Genomic DNA, 10713 nt, shown 5'->3' on the forward strand with positions numbered 1-10713 from the left:
CTCCTGGGGCCGCCGCGCTTCCCTGGGAAAGGGAAGGCTACTTGCTCCGTTGCACGGAGGGGCACACTGAGCCCTCCGCGGGCAGGAGAGAGGGGTTCGAAGCCACGGCAGGGGTCCTCCTCCGCCAGAGGCCCCCCCCCCCCTTCTGAAGGATCTATCGCCAAGGGACGGGCACAGTGGCTGTGGCTGCGTGTGGGCACCTTCCTCATCGCCCGGCACATGCTTGAGGCCCTGCTGGGGAGTGGGCGCTTCTGGATGGAGAAAGTTCAGGGGTCACCAGCTTATAGGATGCCAGGGCTGGTGCCCAGGAACTGCTGGCACCAGACGGAGCCGGGCAAGCCGCTGCTTGTTCCAGCTCACAGACAGAGCTGTCGGGGACCTGGGTGGCTGGATCAGGTCTGTTTGCAGGGGACCGGACCCCAGAATTGCCTAAGGATGGTTCTGAATCTTTTTCTTGCAAAGTCCGGTGCAGTTCCCTGGGGAGATCGTGGGCTTGGTGGTGGTAGAGGAAGGTGGGGGTTTGGTGTTGGGGAGGGAGCTGTGGACAGGGGCTGAGCTGCTAGGGCTGCATGGGACAGGGCAGGAGCTGCCACGGCTCCTAAGAAGTGAAGGGTGGCATGTGAAGGAGCAGCAAGTGGCCTCCCGGTGGCAGCGGCGGAGAATGGGAGGGGAAGCCGGGGAGAAGAGAAGCGGAAAAAGGTCTGCAGGGTCGGAGAAGGGGCTGCAGGTGGGGTGAGGGAGGGCAGAGCAGATCTGCAGGGGAGGAAGGGCCCCACGGAGAGAGGAGGCAGGGCTGAGAAGGCAACTGGGAGGGCGAGGTGAGGAGCAGCAAGGCCAAGACAAGGGGCTGAGGAAAGAGAAGTAAAGGGAGCACGTTTTATTTTTAAATTTTATTTATTTATGCATTTTAATCCTCACCTGAGGGTATGCTTTTATTGATTTTAGAGGGAGAGGAAGGGAGAGGGAGAAAGATTGAGAAACATCGATGTGAGTGAGAAATGTTGATCGGTTGCCTCTTGTACATGTACCTTGACCTGGGGTCGAACCCGCAACCTAGGTATGTGACCTGACCAGGGACTGAACCTGCAACGCTTTGGTGTTGGGGGATGATGCTCCATCAACTGAGCCACCCAGCTCGGGCAGGGAGGGGGGCTAGTTTTAGACGCGGCAGCCCGAGGGTCCGCTGACACCAAGGTCTCCGTGGGACTTTGCTGGTGGGGAAGGTGGACCAGGATGGGAGGCAGGTGAGGAGGGACAGCATCTCCGAGCCCGAGCCCTTGGCAGAGATTCCTTCCCGGTGCCCCCAGAGGCCGAGGCCGGTGGGTGGGAGGAAGAAAAGGAGGAGGGAGAAGAGGCAGCCCAGCCAGATACAAGCGAGACTGTTAACCCTCGGGTGCCCATTCAGATGCTCCTCTGAGGCCCCAGGGGCAGGGCATCTTCAAAGTTGGCTGCACTGTCCTCACACAGATGCCTGAAATAGCTCCAAAAGCCAGGCAGTCCCGGAGGCTAAGCATTGCCCCCCCAGCCCCCGCCCTTAGCCATCATTGCCTTTAAGTGCCTGCACAAGGATGTCCTCCTGAGCACCCTGCCCCCTGCTCCCCGCTCCCCGGATGGAGCCATGCTGTGCCTTCCCTGCAGGTCCCCCCTTCCCTCTCTGCCACCGATTTCTCCCCATCTTTCCAGGCCCCCTGAGGCCCCTCCTCCCTGCAGCCTCCCTGGTAGCCCAGCCAGGGCCTCTCCTCCCGGGTGAGAGCTGGCGAACATTGAGCTTTTAGTTATATGTAAATCAGCGTGTCCCTGTGGGCTGTTTCATAGCCTCCTTGTGTTTTTCCAATGCGCTGTTTATTGGCAGCATTTGTCTCATCCTCTGGGTTACTGAGGCAGAGCCCAGAGCCTAGGAAGGTGCCAGCCGTCACCCCACCCTAGCAGCATTTCTCTGAATCTGGGGGAGACTTAGGGCGGGTGGGGTGGCTTAAGGGGTGAAGGGGAGGGAGAGGGGAAATGACAGGGTGTCAGGTGCCAGTTCTCTGACTGTACTCTGGGGGTGAGCAGTTTACTGGGTTGAAAGAGAGGAGAGAGAGAGCTCAGAAAACATCCTGGCCGTATTAAGAGCTGGCTGGCTGGCTGGCTGGCTGGCTGTGCAGCCTAGAGTAAGACCGCTAGGCAGGTGTCAGCCAGGACGACTGACTGGTGCTGGCATTGCCGCTGCCACCTGTTGATTTTGACAACCAGACATGGAGGGCTCCAAAGGTCTCTAGCACGGGACAGGTTCCCAGCGAAACTGAGTTTGTTTCCAGTAGCAGAGCCAGACCTGTGTGGGACCAGGTGGGAGGAAGGGCTGGGCCCAAGGGATCTGTCTCTGGCTCACAGTCTGGAAGCCAATGCAGGTACATGAACTTGAGAGGAATGGGCAGCTCCTACGATGCCTGGCCCCATGTTTGATGTTGCAAGAACAGGAAAATGGGTAGAAGCAAGTCCTGCATTCACGGAGTTTCTTATGAAACTGGAATTTAGGCTGGTAGGCGCCCTTCCAGGTCCTCATTACAGTTCAATGTGTAGTCAGGCTTGCCTGGGTAAGTCTGGGAAGGCTTCTTGGAGGAGACGACACTCAGGTTGTCATCCAGGGAGAGCAAGGTTGTGCTGGAGCTGTTAGGCAATCCCCAGAAAGCTGAATTTGGGGAATGCTGCATCCTGGGGTGAGGGATAGCTGTAGCCTTGTAGGTGTGAGGGCATGGGGAGAGTAAGAGCTGAGGAGAAATGGTGCTCTCTCTGTCACAGACATGGCTGGGCCCCCGGCTACTGCTGGTCTGTCTCCTGGTGAGCAGGAGTCTTACCGAGGAGGAGTTGAAGCACTGTAGCCACATGATCGGGGACGGACACCTGCAGCTCCTGCAGCAGATGGTGAGTGTGTGGCCAAGCCTATCCTACCTTCTCCCCAGGGGGAAACTGAGGCAAGAGTCAGGGAGAAGGTCAAAGAGATGGGTGGCAGGCGGAGAAATAGGGCTGTGCAGGACATGGCTCCCCTGATGCTCCCCTCATTGACCTTCTGAAGGTCAGGGCCTCTGATGCCCCTGCAGGCACGGGCACGGTGGGCTCCCGGCTGGTTGCCTGGGTAAAGGATTGCCTGGAATGTCAATCACGGATTCTCCATGTGGAGCCTGCTGTCTGTCCCTCAATGGGAGGCTTCTCTGAGGAGCCAGCCCCGTCTGCCTTGCTGTGTCCAGATGTTGCCGCTAGCTCCCAATTGGGACACCAGCCTGGCACGAGGGCCTCCCCAGATTTGGAGCGGAGGCCCCGGCCTAAATCTCAGCCCTCCGCCCTCGTAGCCCTGGCTCCTGCTCGAGCCCTGCATTCAAGGAGTTTCTTGTGAAACGGGCTAGGATGGCCGGCTCACCCTGGCCATGAAGGAGCCCGTGCCTCCTGGCCGGGCCAGCAGAAGCATCAGCACTTCCCAGCGTGGTTCAGGCAAGCAGAACCGTTTGCTGTCATGGCCGCTGTTCTGCTCAGAAGAAAGCTCACCATCCCTCTGGCCAGCCAGGCGGGTGGGGCACCACTGGTGAAAGCCAGCTCCCGGGTGCTGAGCTTGGGGCCTGCAGGCTGGGCCTCCTGCCTCTTTTCCTCCTGCATGTCGCTGCCATAGGAACCCAGGGGAGACCAGGAGCTACTGTCTGAGGCTTAGAATCACAGAACCATTGCTGGGGGGTGGAGAGATGGAAAGGGTGGGGACAGGGGCACAGCAGGGGTTTTCAGGGCATTTAACCCCAGCTCCTACAGATCCTGAATCCCCAGAACTTGTCTAGCCTCTGCTTGAATTCCTGCCGTGACAGGGAGCTCACTACTGCCCACGGGAGCTTATGTCATGGAGGGGGAAGTAGAAGGAAGAGACTGCTTATCGTTTGCCAGCCCTCCCTTGGGCATGTGAGAGGCACAGGTCTGCCTCTATCTTCTTTCCAGGTGTGGTTGGGAGAAAATGGATGAGGCTCAAACCCTGATCCACCCAGAAACTCTAGTCCCCATTGTTAGGCGAGCTCAGCTGAGCTGTGGATACCCTGCCACCACTGGCCGCTCTCTCTTACAGATTGACAGTCAGATGGAGACCTCGTGCAAAATCCCCTTTCAGTTTGTGAATGAGGACCAGTTGGTGAGTTAACGGCTACTTATAGGACCCAGAGGGTATGCCCTCCTCGGGGTGGGTAGAGTGGGAGCGTGAGGGCTGGAGAAATCCTAGAGCTGGGCAGGGTGAGGTATGAGGATCCCTGGGTGCCCAAGTCTGGGGTGCCAGGGTCCAGGGCTGGGGAGGGAGGGCGGCTCAAGTCCCCTGCAGCTCCCTTTCCTGGCCCGGCACATGCCAACGTCTTCCTGTGGCCCAGACACTTTTCTAATTTAATCTTGATGCAACCGTGGTGTGGCACACAGCCTTGTTTATGGTCCCCAGAGAGATGAAGGGAGCACAGCTAGTGAGCGGTGGAGGTCTGACCTGCACCCGGGCAGGCCGGCTCTGGGGCAAACAAACGCTTCTGGCACAGGCTTTGCTTATGGAAGGCACCTCCGTCTAGCAGACAGACCAGCAGCCAGGGGATCGGTCCAGCCCTTTCTCTCTTCCTCTTACCCCACCCCCCAACCAGACACCAAGTGATGCTGGATTGGCCTCCCCATCAGTTGCTTGGACAATTTCATGTACTTCCCCAGTGTCCTCACGGCTGCCAGTGCACCCCTCATCCCACCACTAAGGGGAGCTCTCGGAACCCTAACCTGCTACTTCCTCTTTCCTCCCCCAGACTTGTCAGGGGTCCCCTGATCCAGAAGAAGCCTAGGTTGCTTAGCCTGGGGGTTATTAGCACCAGGCCCCACCCACTACCCCCATCCCTTGCTCCTTCCTTCCCACAAGCCTGTGATGCCTGGCCAACGCCCCCACCTCAGCCCCATTCCCGAGTTTGTTCATCTCTGTGCCCCATACCTAGTTGCCGCGATGCCCAGAAGTTGTCCCCATCTCTGAGTTTCTCCACACCTGACCCATGTATACTTCTGCTAGATCGGGAGGCCACCTCCCAGTGCAAAGAACACCCTCTGTATTCCATTCATGGGGCGCCAGGAATGCTCCTTCCGGAAAGTCAACGCTCTCTCTAATCAGAACCCACATTCCCTCCCTGCACCCCAGCCCCAGGGTGCCAGATCCCAAAGAGAAAGAGAGTGAATGGCCAGCTGAGGGCAGCAGCATGCTCCTTAGCATGGTGTGGCCTCTCCACCCCAGGTTGGGTGGGGTGGGTTGGGTTGGGATCGGGATGGGGGTGGGGCAGGCTGCAGCCCTCCATCTGCTGGGGTGGGCGCATCTGCCAGACCTTCAACTCCAGGCTCTCCTTTCTCAGAAAGACCACGTGTGTTACATTAAGAAAGCCTTTTTCTTGGCACAAGACATCATGGAGGACACCATCAGCTTCAAGGACAACACCTCCAATGCCATCGCCCTGGTGAAGCTCCAGGAGCTCTCCGTGCAGCTGGAGGACTGCTTCCCCCAGGTCTACGAAGAGCAGCAGGAAACGGTAGGAGGCCCTGGAGCCCGATCCCGATCCCTGGGTCAGGGCAGGGGCCGGCTGTGGTGGTCCCCGCCCTCCCACATGCGCAGAGCAATCACTTCCCTCACGCATCCCACCGCTCGCGCTCTCTCGTTCATTGCTCCATCCACACACCATTCTAAGGACTGACTGTGCGGGAGGCGCAGTGCTAGGCCCCGACCATGTCTCCAGCAACAAGAACTACCTGGTTCCAAACCTCGTGGAGCGTGTAGTCAAGTGAGATTGGCAGCCATTAAGCAGTAACAAGCAAAAACAGAATTACAAACCGCAGGGACCCTTCCTTCATCCCACAAGTAGTTAAATAGTGCCTACTGTGTGCCACGTACTGTTCTAGACACCAGGAAACCCAAGACGGGCAGAAATCCCACGTTCACGGAGCTTCCATCTGGGGGGGGGGGGGGGGGGCAGGGGCCGGCTGTGGTGGTCCCCGCCCTCCCACATGCGGCATGTCGGACGGCGGGAGCTGCGTGGCCGGAGAGAAAAGCAGGGGAGGGAAGACCTGCAGGAGTGAGGGGGGCCGTGAAGGAGGGAGAGACAGGACTCATTTAAGAGGGTGGGGAGGAAGAGCCAGGGAAGACTTTGAGGAACAAAGTTATTTTTTGAGGCCCAATGGTGGGTAAGTTAGGAAGCGACGAGGCTGGTCAGAGCATTCCAGAACAGAGAATGGTATGCAGGAGCCTGAGGTGAGCAGCAGCTGCACATGCGGGACCCATCAGCATGGCCCAGGCGTGGAAGTGAAGGGCAGGGAGGATCTCTGGGGTCCTGACTGGGTGGGATTTGGCCTAAAGAGCGAGGCAGCGTGGTGAGCGGGCCAGTGACCGGACCTAGCTGGCGTTGTGAGACCGTTCTGGTTGCTGTGCAGAGAAGGGGCTGTGGGAGCAGGTTTGGAGGCTGGAAGACCAGCAGGAGGCCCAGGTCCCAGCCCGAGACGGGATTTGGCCACGTGGAGGTCAGCGTCACTGGCTGGTGCCAGATCAGGGAGAACAGAGGGGACCTCGGCTCCAAAAGATGCAGAGAGAGAGGTCGCCAGAGGGAGTGTGTGTGGGTTGAGGGATTTAAATAAGAGAGGTATTAAAGCTGCGGTTTCCCAATATTAAGGTTCTTAAGACTCATTTGGGGAGCTTATTTAAAACCCAGATTCCCAGTGTGCACCCCTAGAGCAAGCATGTCAAACTTGCTGTTTGCGAGCCTCAGGCCGCGGGTTTGACACGCTTGCAGAGAGTCTGATTCATGGGTCTGCAGGTGAGCCCAGGAATTTGCATTTGAACCTCCCCCCCCCGCCCCCCCCCCCCCCCCCCCCCCCCGCCGTGAATGCCCACGGGACAGGCTCCAGGAGGGATGCAGCCCCGGGGCTAGAGGAGCTAGTCTCCTGCCGGGATGCTGGGGAGGGATTCGGGCTCCTGAGAGAAGACACAAGCCTGTGGACATGGTGGGCATCGGGGCCTTCTGTCTGATGGGCCCTGTTTTCTCCAGGAAGAGGCCAGAGAGCCAGGGGGGCCCTTTACAGTGGCCTGGGGGAGGCGGCAGGAAATGGGTCCAAACAGGACCGTCCATTTGGCCAGAAGCGCCCCGCTCAGGCCCAGGTCTTCTCATTCCTGCAGCCTTTCGTCCTTTATCTGGTCCACATTGATGAGGGGCCCGCTATGCCCGGCCTTGGGCACACAGCCATGCCTACAACCTCACAGCCTAGGAGAGTCCTGCCCTGTGCAGCTCCGTTAGGGGAAGCGTGGTATCTGGAAGTCCTCAGCGAGTCGGCCACAGATGATGCCATAGGCGTGCACGGCACTGCCTGGTGTGCACGACAGGAGGCGAGCCCTGAGGAATGCCCGCCTTTGAAGTCAGGTGGCGGAGGCTGGTCAGGAGATGGAGAAGGAGCTGCAGGGGTTGGGAGGAAAGGCAGGAGTGTGTGTGAGGGGGCCCAGCGCTCCAGTGCGTGTGGGAGCCTGCATCCCCCGAGCAGAAGAGAAAAGAGTAGCTCAAGAGATGGGGCTGGGCGGCCTTGGACCTCCTTCCAAGACACACCTACACCAGAGACGGACCCACAGCCATGGCCTGCTCCAGGCCATGCTCCACACCACGGCACCAGCCACCTACCTCCCTGATAGCCCCTCAGACGGGTCCTCTTTGCTCTATGGATAAGATCAACGGTTCTTGACATGGCCAACCAGGACCTGCAGGACCGGTCCTGGCTGATCCCTCTCAGCTGCATCTCTCACTGCTCTCCTCCTGGCTGGTAGTAGTGTAGTCATTCTAGCCTTCTTTTCGTCTTTCAACAGTTAGGCTCTTTGCTGCCTCAGGACCTTTGCACAGTCTGCTCCCACTGCCTAGACAGTTCTCTCCAACTCTGCCTCCTTTCCTGGTTAACTTGGCTCATCTGTTAGTCAGTTCTTAGGCACATTGTCATACACGCTCAGTCGTTCAGAACCCCCTCACATTCAGGACTCGCCGCACTGTAGCAATGGCTTTGGTGCATGTGCCTTGCTGGACTCAATGTCCAACTCGGCCAGGGACTGCCTCCCTCATTCATTGCCTGATTCCCAGGTAGTGACCATATGCCTGGCACATATCAGTGAATAAATGAGATAGCTCCTGGCCTCCGGACTGATTCTGCTGCAAACGAGGGGAGAGGGAAGGGAGAACATGAAAGAGGAACAGGAGGCAGATGTGAGAAAGGCCACGGAAGTTAGACAGACAAGCTGGAGCCGCTGGGCCAATGCTGAGCCTCACCCGGGGGACCTGCTCTCCTTCCAGGCCTGTGTCCAGAATTTCTCTGAGTCACCCCTCTGGGCACTGGAGAAGATCAAGAACGTCTTTAATGAAACAAAGAACCTTCTTAAAATGAACCAGAGCATTTTCAGCAAGAATTGCAGTGACAGCTTTGCTAAGTGCTCCGTCCCAGGTAAGCAGCAAAGGGACCGGCAAGGGTGAGGCAGGGGAGAGCGTGTGGGAGAATGGGGACTGGGCGGTGGGAGGTGGGGCTGGAGGGACCCCCGGAGGCAGCCTGGCTGCTACTCGTCTCCTGTGTGTGTAGATGTGCTTGTTTTGTGTACACGTGTGGCTTCGTGCATCTCTGGGTGGTCCTCGGCACATGTCTCTTCTGACATGTGTGTGCATGTACAGCTACATATGTCTGCATGTCAAGGCATCAAGAAGGACCATGCTGGTGGCTGCGAGATTAGGGAGCAGGCAAGGGGGCCCCTCGGGGAGAGCCTGCAGGCATGGAGGCTCTCCGGCTCCGCAGGGCAGCCAAGCATGGGGGGGGGGGCGTTCCGTGGAGAGAGCAAAGTTCCTCCTGGGAGTCAGGGCCCTGGCTCTGAGAACCCCGCTGCCAATCACCAGGATACCCAGGCTCCCGAAGTCCTCAGGATGCCTTGAGTGTCCCCTCAAGGGACAGGCTGGATTTGAAGTCTGAGCATCATTCAAACTCTCCCAGTGCTGGCACCGGCTGCACCCGTGCACCCTACATGTCCTCGTCTCTGCGTCTCGTGTCATGTGTGCCCTCGTCCGTGCCACCTTGCTCCCCGAGGCAGGAACTGAAGCCCTGCCACCCGGCACCTGCCAGTGGCCAAGTCCAGTCTCCTTGTTTCAATCCCAAGGCCTCAAGCCTTGGCCACAGTCCAGCCCCAGCCGTTCCCACCTGCGGCTGTGGCCCTTGCCGTGCATGGCACCACCTTGCTGCTTCCAGCCAACGCAGTGGGGCTTGAGGGTGTCTTGTTAGCCCTGGAGGCCTCTGCTCACCCCTCGCTTGGTGTCTGGCCACCTGGAACCCCAGGAAGAGCTGCGCTCCGGTCTCCCCTGACCCCAACCCCAGGCTGCGCCTCTCAATCCTGCTTTCTGTTCTCACCCATAAGACCCTGCAGTTTGCACCTTCCCTGCCTGTGCCAGTCCTGTCGTGCCCTCAGCCCCAGGGCTGAGTTAGCGGATGCGGGGACCCTCTCGAGTCCCTCGGGAACGCTGTGCTGGAGGCTGGTGACTCTAGCTCCTCCGTCTTTCTCTCTCCCTCTGTGGTTCTTTCAGATGTGGTGACCACGCCTGATTGCAACTGCCTGTACCCCAAAGCCACCCCTAGCAGTGACCTGACCTCTGCCTCCCCTCAGCCGCCCCTTGCCCCCTCCGTGGCCCCTCTGGCTGGCTTGCCCTGGGCTGACTCTGAGGGGACAGAGGACAGCTCCCTCTTGCGCAGTGGGCAGCCCCTTCGCACAGAGGACCCGGGCCTTGCCAAGCAGCGACCACCCAGAAGCACATGCCAGACCCTTGAGTCACCAGAGACCCCAGGCGCCGAGCGAGGCCCCGTCGGAGGTTCGCCTAAGCCCCAGCCCTCGGTGGGAGCCCCCGTCTCTGGGATGGAGGACGTTCTCGACTCTGTGTTGAGCGCTAACTGGGCCCTAGAAGAGGCCTCTGGAGAAGCTAGCGAGGGGCCTGCACCCCGAGGCCCAGAGCCCTCCCCCTCCAGGCTGGGAGGAGGCAGCGTGCAGGCGGCGGCCACCAGAAATAGCAACCTCATCTCAGCATCTCCGCTCCGCGCATCAGCCAAGGGCCAGCCACCAGTGGATGGAACCGGCACCCTCCGGCCCAAGGTGGGCTCTGGGAGACCCACCGGCCAGGCCCGGAGTCACACACCTGAGAAGACAGACCGTCCATCCGTGCCGCCCAGAGACGCCCAGGCGCCAGGCTCTGCCAGACCCCTGTTCCTGCCCCCGAGAGGCCTCAGCCGGCCCTCCACCCTCTCTGCCCAGGCCAGGCTTCCGGGCAGCCACGCCTGGGACAGTGTCCTGCCCCTCGGGGGGCTGCAGGGCAGGAGGAGCACCCGGGAGCGGAGGAGCACCGCAGGGCTGGAAGGAGGACCAAGTGAGGGGGTGGCCGCACCCCATGCCCATTTTAACCCCGTTCCTTTGACAGACATAGGCGGGGTGCTGCCGCCCTCCACCCCCCAGGCCAGAGAGATTGTGCGCCCCGTGCTGGTGCCCAGCGCCTTCCTAGTCCTGCTGGCTGTGGGCGGCCTGCTGCTCTACAGGTGGCGGCGGCGGCGGGTAAGAGCCCGATGGTGGCCGAGAGGCGGGCACCTCCTGGGGACAGTGGCACAAGGGGTGGAGGAGCAGGTCCAGGCAGGCTGGCTGGGGGCAGACGCTCACCCCAGAAA

General features: G+C 59.8%; 1 protein-coding gene across 3 annotated transcripts in view; it reads left to right on the forward strand.

Moving 5' to 3' along the window:
• Positions 1–2169: 2169 nt before the first annotated feature.
• Positions 2170–10713, forward strand: part of CSF1 (colony stimulating factor 1) — a 14074-nt gene continuing 5530 nt past the window's right edge. Inside the window, exons 1-5 of one of the 3 annotated variants that reach the window (XM_006762978.2) lie at positions 2170–2901; positions 4079–4141; positions 5367–5540; positions 8325–8472; positions 9591–10603. In XM_006762978.2, the coding sequence (XP_006763041.2) occupies positions 2758–2901; positions 4079–4141; positions 5367–5540; positions 8325–8472; positions 9591–10603 (1542 nt within the window). In that variant the 5' untranslated portion in view covers positions 2170–2757. The remainder of the gene's footprint in view (positions 2902–4078; positions 4142–5366; positions 5541–8324; positions 8473–9590; positions 10604–10713) is intronic. The other 2 variants (XM_015563421.1, XM_006762980.2) reach the window with 2 other exon arrangements.

Source organism: Myotis davidii, unplaced genomic scaffold, assembly GCF_000327345.1.
Source record: "Myotis davidii unplaced genomic scaffold, ASM32734v1 scaffold217, whole genome shotgun sequence".
Classification (NCBI taxonomy): Eukaryota; Metazoa; Chordata; class Mammalia; order Chiroptera; family Vespertilionidae; genus Myotis; species Myotis davidii.